Consider the following 21,208-nt stretch of genomic DNA (forward strand, 5'->3'; position numbering starts at 1 on the left):
ATGAGGAGTGTTTCTTGGACAGGTTTCTTGGACACTTCAGATCTTGATTCTGAGCTGTAAACAACCACTGCTAGCGTTGCTTAGAGAGTTGCAGTAATGGTGCTGCAGGACATCCAGCAGTGATGGCGCTCATGAACTCAGGTAATGATGGGAGAGTAGATAAATCCATTAATCCCTACAGTGTGTGTTTACATGTTACCCACAAAGAAAAGGGCGGTGTTTGTTCATATCTGTGTTTTATGTAAAGCAATCAAAATAACGACCCACCCTGTGGAGCTCGGTATTAATATGAAGTATCCCAGGGGTCATAATTGTAATGTATTGTTTTGTGTAATGTTTATTTTGACACCTCAGTGTATTTTTACCTGTTTTTCAAGATGAAGAGATTAACACATTTTCTCAAGGACATTGAGAAATTACTTTTTTGTTGCTTGTTCATTTGTCATATATAGATTCTGTTTATCACAGTTTCTTTTTTCTTTAACTATCTTGTTTTTAAACACTGAGAAACCCTTCTTGGGACCTATAGGTCTGTCTAGTATCTTTGTATGTTGTTCTTTACTTGAAGCATGCAAACTTTTGTGTAGACACACACATCCAGGTAGGGAATAATCTAAAACATTCAAAAATCTAAATATCTTCAAATCATTCTATTATGTCAACATGCTTCATGTTTGATCCCCTTTGTGAGTGTGTGTGTGTGTGTGTGTGTGTGTGTGTGTGTGTGTGTGTGTGTGTGTGTGTGTGTGTGTGTGTGTATGTGTGTGTATGTGTGTGTGTGTGTGCGTTGCGCTCTTGCAGTAAAAGAACATCCTCTTCTGTTAATCCATCCATCTACCACAGTGGGATTCTTGATTGGCACTCAAATGTGGCAGAGCAGAGCTTAACCCATCCTTTACTAAATGCATGCATCCCCCCTTCCGTACACATACACACACACACACACACACACTCTCTCTCTCTCTCTCTCTCTCTCTCTCACACACACACACACACACACACACACACACACACACACACACACACACACACACACACACACACACACACACACACACACACACACACACACACACACACACACACACACACATCAGCTGTACCACTCTCATTATCAGGGTGAGTGACAGGGTGAATGAAGGGAAAGGAGGGGGGAGTTAATGATGGGAAAAGAGGGGATGGTGCAGTAGTGAGACTGACAAGCATTGCAAGCCTCCGTCAGATGACTGGAAGCTCTTTGAAGCAACAGATACTACAGCGGCTGACAGAAGAAGAAAAGAGAGAAGAAAAAGAGAAACCTTCGTTTCTTAACCTTCGATCACTTCCTCACATGGCTCTTTTCTATTTTCCACCTGGCCCAGGAATCTTCCAGCTTTGAGGCTTTCCAGTCCTGTTTCTCACCTCTACCTCCCCTTCCTCACAGTGCATTTGTTTTGGTCTGGAACCTGGCATAGAGCCTTACAACTATAAACTCTGGAAATTACAGACTGAACGACATATGCGGTGATTGTCTGAATTGTCTGCCTCACACCAGCACAGGCACCAACAAGGACGTCCAGATTTAATTATATTGCAGTCAGATGTAGCTTCACTCTCCAAGTGAGTGTGCCACAGATGGCATGGCCAGACTCCTCCAGCCAGAAACTTGCAGCTGTTGATGTGCCACACCGTTGTGAAGATGAAGAAATCTCATGGAAGGTCCAAGTTTCTGCAATAGTGATATATTCTTTCACCTAAATGATCCAGCGCCAAAAGCAGACTGTGTTGTGAACGCGTGATCCAGACTCTCCTCTTCTTGTTCATAGAGAATTCAAGATGGGTCCAGTTCTGCTGCTTCTTCTGTTGCCATCTCTCCTATCCAGCACACAGGTGACTCCAGAATTTACATCAGGAGTCACAGTGGACATAGGTAACAGCACTGACTCTTCAACAAACAGTACAGCAAGTCTAGGCTTCCCTACCATCCCCTCTATTTCTGTAAAACCAGCTTCCGTGATGCCTTCAGAAGCTCCTATTGAGGAAAACGATGACTGGTTACCAGCAGAGACCTTTATGTACACCGGCGAACCCTCCACCATTGAAGTGGCGCATTGCTCAAGGGCATACAGCCCTCCAGCGCAGACTGGTTCCCTGCCTATCAGCTTCACTGTTCCACTCCGACCTGCTCTGGATGCACTTACAAACACAGCCAACTTCCTCAACATGATCTTTCAGGCCAGTGATCTGAGGGAGAGCACTGTACAGGAGGATATGGAGTGGTACCATGCACTGGTTCGTGCCCTCCTGGAGGCTGATATGCTCATCCAGCAGGCCCTGCTTACCTTTGACGCTGACCCGACTGCCCCTGTGCCACAGCTGGTGCTTCGTGCTTCCCGTAACCCAATGGGCAAGGTGCAGACCATCGTCCTCCAAGATTTATCAAAAGCCTGGGAGAGCCTGCACCTGCCTGCCCCATCTCCTGATGACAGCTGGTTCACAAGTTTAAAATTCCCAGAGTCCATTCGGCCTAAGGCAGCCCTGTCAAAAAGGGTGCTACTCAATGACCTTAACACCTTAGACACACCCAAATGGAGACAAGGTGACAGCTATGTGACTAATCGCAGTAGTGTGCGCTGGGACAGCGCACCATTCCTCGACTGCAAGGATGGGCATTTTGTATATGGCTGGATGCTTACCTTGTCCACATCCTTCTATGGCCTCAAACCTGACCTCACCCCAGAATTCAGGTTAGGTTATGCAGATACACCAACACACACACACACACACACACACACACACACACACACACACACACACACACACACACACACACACACACACACACACACACACACACACACACACACACACACACACACACACACACACACACATGCACATTCTCACACGGAGATGAAACTTTGCAACTTGTGTAAGACATTTAAACATGACTGATACAGTAGAGACCCTAGAGGATACATGTGCAGTCAAATTATCATTGTCACTAATTTCTTTTTGTCATGAGTATTGTTATGTAAAAAGAATATTTACAATAGGTCCTTCAAAAAGCCACAAGGTTAATCATGAAGCCTCAATCATTTCTTTTTATCCATTTCATTTCAATCTTCTCAACTGGACCATTACTTTTGGTACATATTCTTTTAGGTTGAACATGTAGCAAACTTGACTGTAGCACAAATTACCAAACAATGTTATCAAAAATAGTTTTGTTGACATTAGACTTCAGTACATCTGAGACCTGACACTAGTATGTCAGAGAGGAGAACCCAAAGACTGAAAAGAAAGGATCAGTTATGAATTTTTGTGGAGTCAAACATTAAAGCTTCCTCTTATATTTGCCTTTCTCCAACAAATGGAACAGGAAGCAAATGGGACAGCAGCATTTGAGGTACAAAGACCATCTTCCATTATGTGTTCAATATGCACAGTCTCCGAACGTAACATTGAGTACATTTGCTCAGGAACTTCACCTACTGTAGGTATTCAAGGAAGGTATTTCAGTCCCTTTATTTTTCGCAACTCTAATATACAGCAAACAGAAAACTGTACTTATAACTTAATTATATTTTTCATAGTTTTCTATCTTTTGAAATCCAAGCATGTGTTGGTTTTAAATGTTCCAGATAAAGTGAAGGATATGATATAATCAAATTAAATAAGCAAAACCCCCCAAAAACAAACACTATATTAGATGGAAAATAAAATGCATTTAAAGCTGTTTTTCTTGAGTACATAGACCTCATCTTATAGGTGACCTTAGTATATGATAGAGTGCATAGATTAAACCAGTTTGTAATATGTAAAGTGCATAAAATCACGTCACCTTCAAAAATACTGTATGTAATGCTGAAATGTAACATTGATAAAGTTATAATTTTAATAGACAATAACGCACACAATGACACAATAACGCACACAATGACACAATAAAAAAACAATCTGGAATATATAATTGCGCCAATACTACATTTCTTAAATTTAGAATAATTTGCCGGGGCTACATAATTGTAATTAAGGTTTTGAATTCATGACTTGAAATTAGTGAATAATGCGGTATATTCCATATGCACTAATATTAGTCACAAGTACCAATAGAACTACATACTACATTTCTACTAGATTTCCAGTTTCCTAATGCGTTTCTATTGTAAATTTTACTTCACAACATTTATTTAATAATTGGCAAGGAACGGTAAATGGTGATGGACAGGCTGACAGACGAGGTTAGACAGGAATCCCCATGCCTATGATGTTTGCAGACGACATAGGGATCTGTAGTGAGAGCAGGGAACAAGTGGAGGAGAAGCTAGAGAGGTGGAGGTTTGTCAAGGAAAGAAGAGGAATGAAGGTCAGCTACAGTAAGACAGAGTACATGTGTGTGAATGAGAGAGACCCAAGTGGAAGAGTAAGGTTACATGGAGATGAGTTCAAGACGGTGGAGGATGTTAAGTACTTAGGGTCAGCAGTCCAGAGCAATGGAGAGTGTGGAAAAGAGGTGAAGAAGCGGGTACAGGCTGGATGGAACGGGTAGAGAAAAGTGTCAGGTGTGATGTGTAATAGAAGAGTTTCAGCTAAAATGAAAGGAAAGGTGTACAAAACAGTGGTGTGACCAGCGATGTTGTTTGGCCTAGAGACAGTGTCACTGAGGAAAAGACAGGAAACAGAGCTGGAGGTAGTAGACATGAAGATGCTGAATGTCTCTTTGGGAGTGACCAGGATGGATAGGATCAGGAATGAGTACATCAGAGGGACAGCACATGTTAGAGGTTTTGGAGATAAAGTCAGAGAAGCTAGACTGAGATGGTTTGGACATGTCCAGAGGAGAGATAGTGAATACATTGGTGCTAAGTTTTGAACTACCAGGCAGGAGGCCTAGAGGAAGACCAAAGAAGAGGTTTATGGACGGAGTGAAAGAGGACATTGAGAGAAGAGGACGCAGAAGACAGGGTTAGATGGAGGCAATTGATTCGCTGTGGCAAACCCTGAAGAGAGCAGCCGAAAGGAAAAGAAGAAGAAGACAAGGAACAGTAAATGTTTTATAGTAGAGAAAGGGTGTAGCAACCTTCTTGTCTGACTGACTATAGAAACATGCCTTATACCACAAGCCAGCCTTGAGACCGACACACAAGCATCCATGCAGACGGCTGAAGGTACCATACAGGGCACCGACTGATGATTCATGCAATTACTTATATATTAATGGAACAGCCAGTGGATGTAATCCATTTAGCTTTCTCCTGGACACTTCAACAATTTGAATGAGCAAATGTAACCACTGACCTCCTGTTAAGTGTATAACTGCTTGATTTTCTGAGGAATTAACAGATCATTAGTAATTTTGTACATTCGTTCATTCATTTTCTCAACCGCTTCATCCGCTTGCACATGTCGTGGGGAGCTGGAGCCTATCCCAGCTGTCATAGGGCGTGAGGTGGGGAAACTCCGGGTGCGTCGCCAGAGCAGAGCTACACACAAACACACACACACACACACACACACACACACACACACACACACACACACACACACACACACACACACACACACACACACACACACACACACACACACATTCCTATGGTTAATTTGGGACTGGCCAATCAACTTAAAGCGTATGTTATCGGAAGTGGGAAGAAGCTGGAGAACCCAGAGAGAACCCACGCAGACACGGGGAGATCATGCAAATTCTGCACAGAGCGGGACTCGAACCCGGAATCCCCTTACTGTGCAGCGACAGCGTTACCCACTGCGCCACCATGCTGCGCAATTTTTTTTTATTCAGATTGATAAAATATTTTCAAAAAATTCATAATGATGATGGGATTACCTTCTCTGTGGCACTCTGAAGACGACTTTGATAACCATGTACTTGATTGACAGTCTGGCAAAAAAAAAAAAATCACACTGTGATAGAGAATAAAAGAGAATACATTTTAAAGCAATACAGATGTCAGCAAGGAGAAAATGATTTCATGGTACTTTTTTACTCTGACAAAATTTGTCTGTCTTTGTTGTGTATCTGTGTTTGTATATTTCTATATCAGAGGTGTGATCCGTGTGGATGTCAACATTCAAGACATCGATTTGGACCAGTGTGAAACAGGAGATAGCTGGTTTGCTGATACTCACAAGTGTAACCGCACTTCCATGGAGGTAAAGATAATAACACACTTAAATGGGAAAAACAGTTACTTGGGTACTATTAGCTGAAGTTTCATAGAAAAGCTTCTTATGTACTATTGCTTACTGATGGATGGCTGTGTCCACTCATTCTGCTTTGGTAAATATCTCTAAAGCTAATAAATTAAAAAACAAAACAAAACAGTATATATATATATATATATATATATATATATATATATATATATATATATATATATATATATATAATATAAATATATGTTGTATAAAATATAAAGGGGAAGTTTATTTGACACCGAGATTAATCTTATGATATATTGATTCCCTCCTTTTTTGTCAGTCATCATTCAGTGCATTAATGCAGAACTAATACAACCATCCATCCATCCATCCATTCTCTTCCGCTTATCCGGGGTCGGGTCGCGGGGGCAGCCAGCAGCTTAAGCAGGGAAGCCCAGACTTCCCTCTCCCTAGCCACTTCGTCCAGCTCCTCCGGGAGAATCCCAAGGCGATCCCTGGCCAGCCGGGAGACATAGTCTCTCCAGCGTGTCCTGGGTCATCCCCGGGGCCTCCTCCCGGTAGGACGTGCCCATAACACCTCACCAGGGAGGCGTCCAGGAGGCATCCTGACCAGATGCCCGAGCCACCTCATCTGGCTCCTTTCGATGCGGAGGAGCAGCGGTTCGACTCTCAGTCCCTCCCGGATGACCGAACTTCTCACCCTATCTCTAAGGGAGAGCCCGGACACCCTGCGGAGGAAACTCATTTCGGCTGCTTGTATCCGGGATCTCGTTCTTTCGGTCACGACCCACAGCTCATGACCATAGGTGAGGACAGGAACATAGATCGACCGGTAAATCGAGAGCTTTGCCTTTCGGCTCAGCTGCTTCTTCACCACGACGGACTGATACAGAGTCCGCATCACTGCAGACGCTGCACCGATCCGCCTGTCGATCTCCCGTTCCATTGTACCCTCACTCGTGAACGAGACCCCGAGATACTTGAACTCCTTCACTTGGGGCAGGATCTCATCCCCAACCTGGAGAGGGCACTCCACCCTTTTCCGACTGAGGACCATGGTCTCAGATTTGGAGGTGCTGATTCTCATCCCAACCACTTCACACTCAGCTGCGAACCGCTCCAGTAGTGTTGGAGATCACAGCTTGATGAAGCCAACAGCACCACGTCATCTGCAAAAAGCAGAGACGCAATACTGAGGCCACCAAACCAGACACCCTCAACACCTTGGCTGCGCCTAGAAATTCTGTCCATAAAAGTTATGAACAGAATCGGTGACAGAGGGCAGCCTTGGCGGAGTCCAACCCTCACTGGAAACGAATCCGACTTACTGCCGGCAATGCGGACCAAACTCTGACATTGGTCGTACAGGGACCGAACAGCCCTTATCAAGGGGTTCGGTACCCCATACTCCCGAAGCACCCCCCACAGAACCCCCCGAGGAACACGGTCAAACGCCTTCTCCAAGTCCACAAAACACATGTAGACTGGTTGGGCAAACTCCCATGCCCCCTCAAGGACCCTGCGGAGTTTGTAGAGCTGGTCCACTGTTCCACGGCCAGGACGAAAACCACAGTGCTCCTCCTGAATCCGAGATTCGACTTCCCGACGGACCCTCCTCTCCAGAACCCCTGAATAGACCTTGCCAGGGAGGCTGAGGAGTGTGATCCCCCTGTAGTTGGAGCACACCCTCCTGTCCCCCTTCTTAAAGAGGGGGACCACCACCCCAGTCTGCCAATCCAGAGGCACTGTCCCCGATGTCCACGGGATGTTGCAGAGGCGTGTCAACCAGGACAGCCCCACAACATCCAGAGCCTTTAGGAACTCCGGGCGGATCTCATCCACCCCCGGGGGCCTGCCACCAAGGAGCTTTTTAACTACCTCGGTGACCTCAACCCCAGAGATAGGAGAGCCCGCCTCAGAGAACCCAGACTCTGCTTCCTCATGGGAAGGCGTGTCTGCGGGATTGAGGAGGTCTTCGAAGTATTCTCCCCACCGAGTCACAGCGTCCCGAGTTGAGGTCAGCAGTGCCCCATCCCCACTATATACAGTGTGGATGCTGCACTGCTTCCCACTCCTGAGACGCCTGAAGGTGGACCAGAATTTCTTCGAAGCCGTCTAGAAGTCGTCCTCCAATGCTTCACCGAACTCCTCCCACGCCCGAGTTTTTGCCTCAGCAACCACCAAAGCTGCATTCCGCTTGGCCAGCCGGTACCTATCAGCTGCTTCAGGAGTCCCACAGGCCTAAAAGGCCTGATAGGACTCCTTCTTCAGCTTGACGGCATCCCTTACCGCTGATGTCCACCAACGGGTTCTGGGGTTGCCGCCACGACAGGCACCGACCACCTTACGGCCGCAGCTCCAGTCGGCCGCCTCGACAATGGAGGCGCGGAACATGGTCCACTCAGACTCAATGTCCCCGCCTCCCCCGGAACGTGAGTGAAGTTCTGCCGGAGGTGGGAGTTGAAACTCCTTCTGACAGGGGATTCCGCCAGGCTTTCCCAGCAGACCCTCACAATACGTTTGGGTCTGCCAGGTCGGACCGGCATCTTCCCCCACCATCGGAGCCAACACACCACCAAGTGGTGATCAGTTGACAGCTCCGCCCCTCTCTTCACCCGAGTGTCCAAGACATGCGGCCGCAAGTCCGATGACACGACCACAAAGTCGATCATCGAACTGCGGCCAAGGGTGTCCTGTTGCTAAGTGCACATGTGGACACCCTTATGTCTGAACATGGTGTTCGTTATGGACAGTCCGTGACAAGCACAGAAGTCCAATAACTGAACACCACTCGGATTCTGATCGGGGGGCCGTTCCTCCCAATCACACCCTTCCAGGTCTCACTGTCATTGCCCACATGAGCATTGAAGTCCCCCAGCAGAACGATGGAGTCCCCAGTGGGAACGCTCTCCAGCACGCCCTCCAAGGACTCCAAAAAGGGTGGGTACTCTGAACTGCTGTTTGGTGCAACAGTCAGGACCCGTCCCCCCACCCGAAGGCGGAGGGAGGCTACCCTCTCGTCCACCGGGGTGAACCCCAATGAACAGGCGCCATGCCGGGGGGCTATAAGTATACCCACACCTGCTCGGCGTCTCTCACCATGGGCAACTCCAGAGTGGAAGAGAGTCCAACCCCTCTCAAGAGGACTGGTACCAGAGCCCAAGCTGTGTGTGGAGGTGAGCCCGACGATATCTAGTCGGAACTTCTCGACCTCACACACCAGCTCAGGCTCCTTCCCTGCCAGAGAGGTGACATTCCACGTCCCAAGAGCCAGCTTCTGTAGCCGGGGATCGGATCGCCAAGGTCCCTGCCTTCGGCCACCGCCCAGCTCACAATGCACCCGACCCTATGGCCCGTCCCACAGGTGGTGAGCCCATGGGAAGAGGGACCCACGTTGTCCTTTCGGGCTGCGCCCAACCGGGCCCCATGGGTGCAGGCCTGGCCACCAGGTGCTCGCCTTCGAGCCCCACCTCCAGGCCTGGCTCCAGAGGGGGGCACCGGTGACCCGCATCCGGGCAAGGGAAAACATGTTCCAATGTTTTTAATCGTCATTTGGGGTCTTCGAGCAGTCCTTTGTCTGGTCCCTCACGTAGGACCTGTTTGCCATGGGTGACCCTACCAGGGGCAGAAAGCCTCAGACAACTTAGCTCCTAGGATCATTGGGACACACAAACCCCTCCACCATGATAAGGTGACCACTCAAGGATACAACCGATCTTAGCTAATTCAAGCCACATTTATTTTTTTAATACCATCACATAACTTATATAAAGATATCTTCCAGGAAGGCCAGGTCCAGACCAAATAGTTCTGCATGAGCAAGAGCAAGGAAAGGAAAAACTGACTTGAACAGGCAGAAATCTTTAGTAGGAACCTCAAGCAGATTGGTCGATTTGATGGACTTTTAAAAATTGTATACTGATTAAATTTTTTTGAAACACCTGGGACAATGGCAACTAAAGTCTAGGCAAGTTGTGAAATTAATGTGATTAGCTGACAACAAGTTTGTTACATGATTGGGTATAAAAATTGCTTGCCAAGGAAGTTGTCCCAGCACATACAGCAACAATTTAAAAATATTTCTGGGCATGAAAAAATAATGAAAATGCAAAGATTTGAATTTCATTGCTCACATAATATAATATCATTAAAAGATTTAGAGGGACAAGGCCAAAAAAACAATATTACATGGCTTTGATCTGCTTTTACTGCAGAGTGCAGATCACACTGCAGTAAAAGTAGACATGATTCTGAAGTGCACATCACTGCTTGGGTTCAGGAACACTTCCAAAAGCCATTGCCTGTGAACATTGTATGTCACTGCATCCACAAATGATAGCTGAACCTCCATGCAAAGAGGAAATCATGTATAAAACAGCCAATACCACTCCTGCCTTCACTGGGCTAAAGCTCATTTGAAATGGACTGAAGTGAAGTGGAAAACTTCACTTCTGTATGAAACGTACAGGTTAAAGAGCAACACGTAGTGCAGAGTAGATTTCATTTTCAGGGAAGACATTTGTTTTTTGTTTTTTTAACAATAGACGATACACAGCACATTTTTATTGATGAAACTTCAGGGTGCCCTCTTTTTTGTGTAACACAAAATCATGCTTCATCTCTTAATTATGCAGTTAAAATAATAATTATCTCTATTTTAACTCTTGATGCTGCTTGTATATACTGTAGGCTCAACTTTGGGTAAAAAATGTTCACAACTGGCAAACGGCACTCACCAGACTGATCGATCGCAAACATTTTCAACTCTAAAATTTTTGTCACTTTATTTCAAGGGGAAAAAAAAATAAAATTTTGCAGTGATTTATTTGATTTCCCAACCTACTGCAGCAAGTGATAGACATCTGCTGCAGACAGAAAATATAAAGGCTAATCAGTCAATCTACAAACATTTAAAATGTAAAAAATACAATGCACACAGCAACACTTTGTGATTCAGAGTAATATATGTACAGGACATGCTTCCTTAAAGGTGAACAAAATACACTCAGCTCATAAAACACATGCTGGGAACCAAAGTTTACCATTGATACAGTAAGTTTCAAAAATATTTAACTGGAACATGAAATAAAAATCGTATATGGGTGCTAGCTTTCTGTTGAAGAACAGTCATGTCTACGATTAATGTTAGAAATATCCAAATCCATACAACTTAATCTCTTGAGAAATATGATGTGACAGGTGATTGAAAGTTCCAGAATGAATACTAAGTGTACTACAGTAAATTGTATGAAAGAGAATGTCTTTATTCTGCTGTTTCACAATTGAACTCTTCTGTCTGCTGCCCTCTGACTCCAAACCTATTTTAGCTCCAGTTTCTCTTTTCCCTGCCATTCTCTCTGACCAGACCCAATCCTCTACCTCTTATGTCAGACCACTTGCAGGCTGTGGCTGTGGGATGATCTAATGGATTATTGGCAATAATCCAGTCCACTGACATACTTCCCATTTATGCATCACACTCAGAGGTCTGAAACACAAGAGAATAATAGGACTAAAAATCCCCAAATCCTCATGGCAGTCTTACTTGAGTTAAGGATGGAAAACCTTTGGTAGAGCACAGTTTGTACTTGGTCACCCACTTTCTTCTTGAGACTATCCTCTCACCAAGCGAGTTAAGGTCATATTTTTAGGTTTATACGTCTCTCCTATTTTGTCTAATCAATGACTTCCATATGATTGCCTTGAAAGGACCAATGACAATAAAGTTGACTATGACTATGACTATACTTCCTTTGTCTTTAGTGCCCCACCATCATAGTTATTGTCATCTGCCTTGATCTGTGTTTCCATTCTATGCCAGTTTGTGATGAACTCATATATCTCTTGACTATTTCCAGTGTGCTTTAGTAACCCCCCCATTCCAAAACTTCCTATTTATGAAGATTTGCGAACATCTTGTGTGCTGATGACTCCCTAATTAAAGACAACCATTCTTGGCTCTTTGCACTCATACCTTTGGGTCCTACTTTCTGATGCTCACAGTTTGAGCACATTCATCTTTCTTGTCTTCTCCCATGTCAAACTCACCATCATTTCTCCTCGTATGTCATCTCATTGTCATCAATTTTCTGTTTGCAGCCTACATTTTCTCCCTGTATCTTTGCATGTTCCCTACGGCTTGCTCGCACCACCACAAACATACAATATAGATAAACTGGTGACTCTAAATTGCATCTGGGTGTGAATAGTGGGAAGAATCCTTGTCTCTCATACAACATTTTGATTAATTTGGGATTTGCCCAGGCTGTTGCGCCCTTCTTATCTGATAATAACTGTGATAGTCCTCACAACCCCTCATGGGATAAGGATACCATAAATGGATAGATGCCTTAAAGTGTCTTATTTCTTTTTCTAACACATCAACAGTTGTCTGTCTCAAGTCATCTCATCTCACCTGTACTGTTTTATCTCATCTCCACTCAGATCATCTTCATAAGTCATATAGTCTTGTCCATTCTCATTTCTTTTTCTGATGTCTTAAAATATGACATCTCATCGTGTCTCTTTGTGTCACATCATTAAATCTCACTCTTTCTCATTTCATCTCATCTTATCTCTTTTTGTCTCATTTCATAATGTGTTGTATTGCCCTATCTCCACTTCCCCTTCACCTTCATCCTTCATCATACCCTTACTCTTCTTCTTTTCCTTTCGGCTTTTCCCTTCAGGGGTCGCATCAGCGAATCAATTTCCTCTATCTAACCCTGTCCTTTGAATCCTCACACCAACTACCTTCATGTCTTCCCTCATTACATCCATAAACCTCCTCTTTGGTCTTCCTTTAGGCCTCCTTCCTTGCAGTTCAAAACTCAGCATCCTTCTACCAATATATTCACTATCTCTCCTCTGGACATGTCCAAACCATCTCAGTCTGGCCTCTCTGACTTTATCTCCAAAACCTCTAACATGTGCTGTCCCTCTGATGTACTTATTCCTGATGCTATGCTTCCTGGTCACTCCCAGAGAGAACCTCAGCATCTTCATCTCTGCTACCTCCAGCTCTGTCTCCTGTCTTTTCTTCAGTGACACTGTCTCTAGGCCAAACAACATCACTGGTCTCACCACAGTTTTGTACACCTTCCCTTTCATTTTAGCTGAAACTCTTCTATCACACATCACACCTGACACTTTCCTCCACCTGTTCCATCCTGCCTGGACACGCTTCTTCACCTCTTTTCCACACTCTCCATTGCTCTGGACTGTTGAGCCTAAGTACTTAAAATTCTCCACCTTCTTGATCTCTTCTCCCTGTAACCCCACTCTTCCACTTGGGTCCCTCTCATTCACACACATGTACTCTGTCTTGCTGCGGCTAACCTCCATTCCTCTCCTTTCCAGGACAAACCTCAACCTCTCTAGCTTCTCCTCCACCTCTTCCCTGCTCTCACTACAGATCACAATGTCATCTGCAAACATCATAGTCCATGGGGATTCCTGTCTAACCTCGTCTGTCAGCCTGTCCATCACCATAGCGAACAAGAAGGGGCTCAGAGCTGATCCCTGATGCAGTCCCACCTCCACCTTGAACTCCTCTGTCAAACCTACAGCACACCTCACCACTGTCTTACAGTCCTAATACATGTCCTGCACCGCTCTAACATACTTCTCTGCCACTCCAGACTTCCTCATACAATACCACAGTTCCTCTCTGGGCACCCTGTCATAAGCTTTCTCCAGATCTACGAAAACACAATGCAGCTCCCTCTGGCCTTCTCTGTACTTCTCTATCAACATCCTGTAAGCAAATACTGCATCTGTAGTACTCTTTTTTGGCATGAAACCATACTGCTGCTCACAAATGTTCACTTCTGCCCTTAGTCTAGCTCCCAGTACTCTTTCCCATAACTTCATTGTATGGCTCATCAGCTTTATTCCTCTGTAGTTGCCACAACTCTGCACATCTCCCTTGTTCTTAAAAATGGGCACCAGCACACTTCTCCTCCATTCCTCAGGCATCTTCTCACTATCTAAGATCCTGTTGAACAACCCAGTCAGAAACTCTACTGCCACCTCCTAGACACTTCCATACCTCTACAGGTATATCATCAGGACCGACTGCCTTTCCACTCTTCATCCTCTTCAATGCCCTCCTCACTTCATCCTGACTAATCTTTGCTACATCCTGGTCCACAACAGTCACCTCTTCTAGTCTTTGTTCTCTCTCATTTTCCACGTTCATCAACTCTTCAAAGTACTCTTTCCATCTTCCCAGCACACTACTGGCACCTGTCAATAGACTTCCATCCCTATCCTTAATCACCCTAACCTGCTGCATGTCCTTCCCATCTCTATCTCTCTGTCTTGCCAACCGGTATAGATCAGTCTCTCCCTCCTTACTGTCCAACCTAGCGTACAAGTCATCATCCCCTTACTAACCTCATCATATCTCATGTCATCTAGTCTCATTTCACATTGTCTTACGTCACATTATCCCTTAACGTAAGGTCTCCTTTGTTACTTGTTTGCCTGTTTGTTTGTTTTAAGGGGCAACATATTAAATAAAACAGTCCACTAAGCTCAGTCCACTAAGTCCTGGGCTGGGGAATGGAGGGTCGCAGGCTCAAGACCCATGTCGGGCAAAAATTTCAGTGTGAGCTGACAGTGGCAGGTGTCAGTTCACACCCGAGCAATGTCGAGGTGCCCTTGAGCAAGGCATAGTCCCCTTTACAAGTTGCTAATTAAGTGTACATCACAAAGGAGATGCCTGCCGCTCTACCTCCCCATCACATGCATGCCTACAGGCCCCGTGTGTGTGTGTGTTACACACCTGTACTCACTATGCTGTATATGCATGCAACAAATTACCAGTGTGTGTTGGAGTGGACTAATACTTTCCCTATGGGGATTAATTCAGTTGATTAAAATTAAAATGCAACATTTTGCTTTGTCATGTCAATCAATCAATCAATCAATCAATCAATCAATCAATCAATCAAACTTTATTTATAAAGCGCTTTTCATACAGAGTGTGTAGCCCAAAGTGCTTTACATAAAAACAAAATAAAAAGTTTACACAGGAAAAATCTGCCCCTCATGCCCAACACACACAAGGTAGACTAAAAGGTTAAAAGTATTATTTAAAAAAAACAAACAAAAAAAAAAACTAAAAAGATTTCAGTTAAAAGCCAAGTTAAAAAGGTGGGTCTTAAGTTTGCCTTTGAAAATGTCCACAGACTCTGTTTTCCTCAGGTCCTCAGGCAAGCTGTTCCACAAACGTGGGCCGTAGTGGTAAAAGGAGACCTCCCCATATGTTTTGGTTAAAACTTTTGGAGTAATTAAAAGAGCAGTGCCTGAAGACCTGAGAGATCTAGAGGGTGAATATGTTAAAAGCAAATCAGATAAATAATTAGGACCAAGACCATTAAGAGATATAAAAACCATTAAAAGGATCTTAAAATTGATTCTGAAGCGTACAGGTAACCAGTGCAGAGACTTTTAAATTGGTGTAATGTGTTCTCTCTTTTTGGTCCTCGTCAGAAATCGTGCAGTTGAGTTTTGTAGATGTTGTAATGGAGTAGTGCTTTTTTTTTTGGAGAGACCAGAAAGAAGAGCGTTGCAGTAATCAATTCTACAAGTAATAAAAGCATGCATTAGTGTCTCTGTATTGGTCCAAGATAAAAATGGTCTTACCCTGGCAATGTTCTTTAGATGATAAAATCCATTTTTAACCGTATTTTTGATATGAGCATTACAATTCAAATTAGAATCTAGAATAACACCAAGGATTTTTACCTGCTCAGATGTCTCAGAGCAGGGGGCCAGACAGACTGTTTTGAGAGTCTGTTGGGAACATCTGGCAGAACCCTCTGTCAGTGAGGTCTTCAACTCCCACCTCCGGGAGAGCTTCTCCCAGATCCCGCAGGAGGCTGGGGACATTGAGTCAGAGTGGACCATGTTCTCCACCTCCATTGTCGAAGCGGCTGCTCGGAGCTTTGGTTATAAGGTCTCTGGTGCCTGTCGTGGTGGTAACCCCCAAACCCGGTGGTGGACACCGGAAGTAAGGGATGCCGTCAAGCTGAAGAAGGAGTCCTATCAAATCTTGTTGAATTGTGGGACTCTGGAGGCAGCTGACAGGTACAGGCAGGCCAGGCGTACCGTAGCTCGAGTAGTCAAGGAGAAAAAATCTCGGGTCTGGGAAGAGTTTCGGGGAGGTCATTGAGGAAGACTATCGGTCAGCCTCAAAGAAAAGCTGGCAAACCATTCAGCGCCTCAGGAGGGGAAAGCAGTGCACAGCCAACACTATTTACAGTAGAGGTGGAGAGCTGCTGACCTACACTGGGGATATTGTCGGGGGGTGGAAAGGTGTCATGCCTTACACAGAGGAAGCAGAGGCTGAGGTCTCAGAGGTGGACCAGTCCATCACCCAAGTTGAAGTCACCGAGGTGGTTGCCAAACTCATTGGTGGCAAAGCACCGGGGGTAGATGGGATTCGCCCTGAGTACCTGAAGTCTCTGGATGTGCAGGGACTGTCATAGTTGACAGGTCTCTGTAACATGGCATGGCAGTCGGGGACAGTACCTCTGGATTGACAGACCGGGGCGCTGGTCCCTCTTTTCAAAAAGGGGGACCGGAGGTCCAACTATAGGGGGATCAAACTCCTCAGCCTCCTGGGGAACGTCTATTCCAGGGTACTGGTGAGGAGGATTAGACCTAAAGTCGAACCGCGGATTCAGGAGGAACAATGCGATTTTCATCCTGGTCGTGGAACACGGGACCACCTCTATAATCTCTATCAAGTGCTCGAGGGTTCATGGGAGTTTGCCCAACCACTCCACATGTGTTTTGTGGAACTGGAGAAGGCATTTGATCGTGTCCCTTGTGGTATTTTGTGGGGAGTGCTTCAGGAGTATGAGGGCTGTCTGGTCCCTGTATGACCGAAGCCAGAGCTTGGTTCGCATTGCCGGCAGTAAGTCAGACCTGTTTCAGTTGCATGTTGGACTCCGGCAGGGATGCCCTCTATCACCGGTTCTGTTCATAATCTTTATGGACAGAATTTCTAGGCACAGCTAGGGTCAGGAGCGAGTCCGGTTTGGGGACCAAAGGATTTCATCTCTGCTTTTTGCAGATGATGTTGTCCTGTTGGCCTCATCAAACCTGGACTTTCAGCGTGCACTGTGACGGTTTGCAGCTGAGTGTGATGCGAGTGGGATGAGGATCAGAACCTCTAGATCCGAGGCTATGGTTGTTGACCGGAAAGGGCGGTGTGCCCTCTCAGGTCAGTGGAGAGTCTTTGCCCCAAATGGAGGAGTTTAAGTATCTTGGGGACTTGTTCACCAGTGAGGGAAGGATGGAACTTGAGATTAACAGATGGATCGGTGCAACTTCTGCAGTGATGCAGTCGCTGTATAGGTCTGTCATGGTGAAGAAGGAGCTGAGTTGCAAGATGACACACACACACACACACACACACACACACACACACACACACACACACACACACACACACACACACACACACACACACACACACACACTCACAGTTTTAAGGTCTGAGTTACTCCTTCATACGAATTAAATCTATGCTGATTTGAACAACAGATTTTTGAGGCAGCCGTAATGATTTAAAGTGATGAAAGTGGCTGGTGTATTTTCGGAGTAAACATGACAGATGGCAGAATTCACAATTTGCTTTGACTGTGTTTTGAGATGAGATGTGACCATGATGAGAGTTAAGTTGACCACTCGATGTAATCCATATCACATTAACGTTCATCCTGTGGCATTAGGTCTTTGAGCTCCCGATGAGGGAGATGTTGGTTTTTATATCAGTGTGTGTTTGTGTGTGTGTATGTGGGGGTGGGGGTGGGGTAGCAGGATTTCTCTAGAAAAGGATAATACTTTCTGTCAAGGCATTATGTGTCCATTTAGCTTTTAACTTAGATTAACACACAGACCATTCAAGTGTGTGTGTGTGTGTGTGTGTGTGTGTGTGTGTGTGTGTGTGTGTGTGTGTGTGTGTGTGTGTGTGTGTATGTGTGTGTATGTGTGTGAGTGTCAGTGAGAGACAGACTGCGAGTAAAGTGACCTCTTTTTCATTCTTCACTTCAATGTGTCGATCAACTTCATGTTCTGAAATGTAAACTTCTATATTGTATATTTTACTGCTAGTAATTAATTACCATTATGAAGTCAATTTAGATATAATTTACCAGGAACATTTGACAATATGTACTGAAACCGATGATCATTAATAAAAAAATACTTTAATTTACAGGAACTGCCGTTTGGTACTGTTGTGGTCATATTTAACAACAATTTATATGAGTTCATAAAAAGTGTAATTGGGTGGAGCAGGTAACGCTGTTACCTCACAACAAGAGGCAACGGTGCTACCCATTGCGGGTTGATTCCTTTCTGTGTGGAGTTTGTATGTTCTCCTCGTGTCTGCGTGGATTTTCCAAATGTTTGAGGGTCATATTCACTGGACATTTTCTGAGCTCTATCAAGTGGACTGGATGCTGGCCAGCCATCCTTGTTTGTCTCTCCGCTTGGGCCTGAAGAAGCACCAAGTCTGCGTCCTGTGCATCGCTACGAACATTATCACCATCTGATGTAACCGCTGGCTACACCAGCTTCCATGGATGTTAGGGTAAAGATTAGGCATATCATCTTAGTATTGCGGAGCCTTTGGCCCTGTTCAGACTGCAGGCAAATCAGATTTCCTTTCCATATCTGATTTTTAGGGATGGCTGTTCACACTTTTTTTTAGCAAATGTCCAAATGCGATCTTGCTCTGTTCAGACTGGGCCACATTATCGGCTGATCTGACAGGTTGCTGTAGCAACAAGATCGGGGCAGGGTCGTCGGTCAGTGTGCGTAATGTGTGAGGTCATATAATTGCGATGGTGGCAATGACAACAACAACGACAATGAACGTGAAGTTTTGTTACCTTAGAGTATTGGCAATATCTGTCTGGTGGGGTGGAGCTGGAGAAAATCTCACACACACCAGACATCAATTTCTTCTTCTGTTTTTTACTGCAGCATAATGCCTAACACTCTTCCTTGTGGCGTCTTGCTCTCGCGTCGCGAATATGATGTGATGGTTCGTCATATCCGATCGGAGTGTTTGGACCTGTTCAGACTGAAGACGCCTCTGTCCCTATCCAACACACAACTACCTCCTGAATTTGTTTCAATCCATCCCACAAAAATACGAATGGGACTGTTCAGACTTCACACGAGATATGCAACATCAATCTGGATGGGCTAAAAATCAGTTATAGGCGACTAGTCTGAACAAGGCCTTTGTTGGGCATCTGTGTGACAGTAATCTCTGCTCTGTGGATGTTTTTCACAGAATGATCACTCTGATGATGGCTTTAGAAAACATTCTTTATTTTCATGTAATTTAAACTCACAACTGCAGACTCGTTACCGTGGCATGCTACTGTGACAGGTGTGATCAAATCAGTCTGATGTGAAATGGCTGTCATAATTAATTCTCTACCTCTTTAATCAGTAGAAATTAATATACCGTAATATGGACTTGTAATTTAATAGGTGCACTAATTGCTCTTAAAGTTAGTGTTTGACATAACAAATGATTAGTAATAACAATAATCAAAACAACCTCTTTGCTCCTTACAGTGTGTACCGATTACAGGCCAGGGTTTTCGACTGGGTCAGTACTGCTGCCGATGTAAAGAGGGTTACTACAACCCTGAAATAGCTCCTCTCAACTCCCGTAAGTATGATTTCAGTCTCTTGGATTACAATATATCTTACTTGAGCAATTATGGAAAAGTGCAGCAAATTCAGTAAAAGTAAAATAAAGTGCACCCTCGCGCATTCGTGCATCAATGCTTGCGACCTCACCTCATCGTGGCTTTTTGATTGTGGTCAAAGTATCCTTGGGCGAGATGCTGAACTACAAATTGCTCCCAGTGGCTCTGTGAGTGAATACTCTCAGTCTTGAAGAGCATGTGGTTCCTGTCACCACCACTGTGTGAATGTTTATATGAAAGTATAAATGCAGCAATTGGTAAAGCAGTCAGACTACAACAAGAAGAAAGTCCACTTTATTATCCCTCAATGGGGAAATTGCCTTTCTCACTCTACACTACAGTTGCATGTAGTTACACATAGGTTAGGTCTCTCTCTCTCTGTCTCTCTCTCTCTCTTTCTCTCTCTCTCTCTCTCTCTCTCTCTCTCTCTCTCTCTCTCTCTCTCTCTCCCTCTCTTCTCTCTCTTTCTCTCTTACACACATTTATTCATGAAGTCAGTATTACAAGATAGTTACGTTAACAATATCTAAGAGAGATTCACTCAAACATGAACACACACTTAAAAAAAACCAAACAGTGACTTAACATGAGTTTCTCATTCAACATGGAACATAAGACACCTTTGACACACCGTAGGTTCGTAAAAGTGTCTAAATGATCTCCCAGCCATCGGTGGTTCGAGTCCAGGGTGTGAGCTGATGGTGGGAGATGTCAGTTCACCTTCCAGCCACTGCCTAGGCACCCTTGAGCAAGGCACCGTCCCGCCTACAAGCTGCTCCTTTGGGGCGCGATCTCCCATGTGCGACCCGTCACTCTGCCTCCCCCTACTGTTTGATGTGTGGTGTTACTAATTGCATGCCTACAGGCCCCTAGTGTGCTTGTTTCAGGGGCGTGTATTCAATTATGTATGTATGCATGATATGTAACTGCATGCAACTGTAGTGTAGAGTTAGAAAGACAAGTTCTCCGTCGAGGGATACTAAAGTCCAATCCAATCCAATCCAAACTTTATTTGTTGAGCACTTTACCACAACCGCAGTCGACCAAAGTGCTGTACAGGCAAATGAATAAAAAAGAACAAACATTATAGATAAAAGACAAAATGGCTCAAATATTATAAGTAAAGTTAATCAATTAAAAACATAAAACATTCAATATGGATAAAAACAAAAGCAAATAATCAGAGCAATAAAAAGTAAGATAAAACAGATAAGACAAAATAAAATCTGGTGTCTATCTAGATGTTAAAAGCCAAGGAGAAGAGAAGCTCAGAGAGGTAAGGTGGGGCAAGGGCATTC

At 44.7% G+C, this 21,208-nt stretch overlaps 1 protein-coding gene across 1 annotated transcript in view; it reads left to right on the forward strand.

The window, feature by feature from the left end:
* Positions 1-1,995: 1,995 nt before the first annotated feature.
* Positions 1,996-21,208, forward strand: part of gpr179 (G protein-coupled receptor 179) — a 56,589-nt gene continuing 37,376 nt past the window's right edge. The window contains exons 1-3 of the mRNA XM_068322332.1: positions 1,996-2,726; positions 6,045-6,153; positions 19,774-19,870. Of these exons, the coding sequence (XP_068178433.1) occupies positions 1,996-2,726; positions 6,045-6,153; positions 19,774-19,870 (937 nt within the window). The remainder of the gene's footprint in view (positions 2,727-6,044; positions 6,154-19,773; positions 19,871-21,208) is intronic.

This window comes from Antennarius striatus, chromosome 8 (genome assembly GCF_040054535.1).
Source record: "Antennarius striatus isolate MH-2024 chromosome 8, ASM4005453v1, whole genome shotgun sequence".
Classification (NCBI taxonomy): domain Eukaryota; kingdom Metazoa; phylum Chordata; class Actinopteri; order Lophiiformes; family Antennariidae; genus Antennarius; species Antennarius striatus.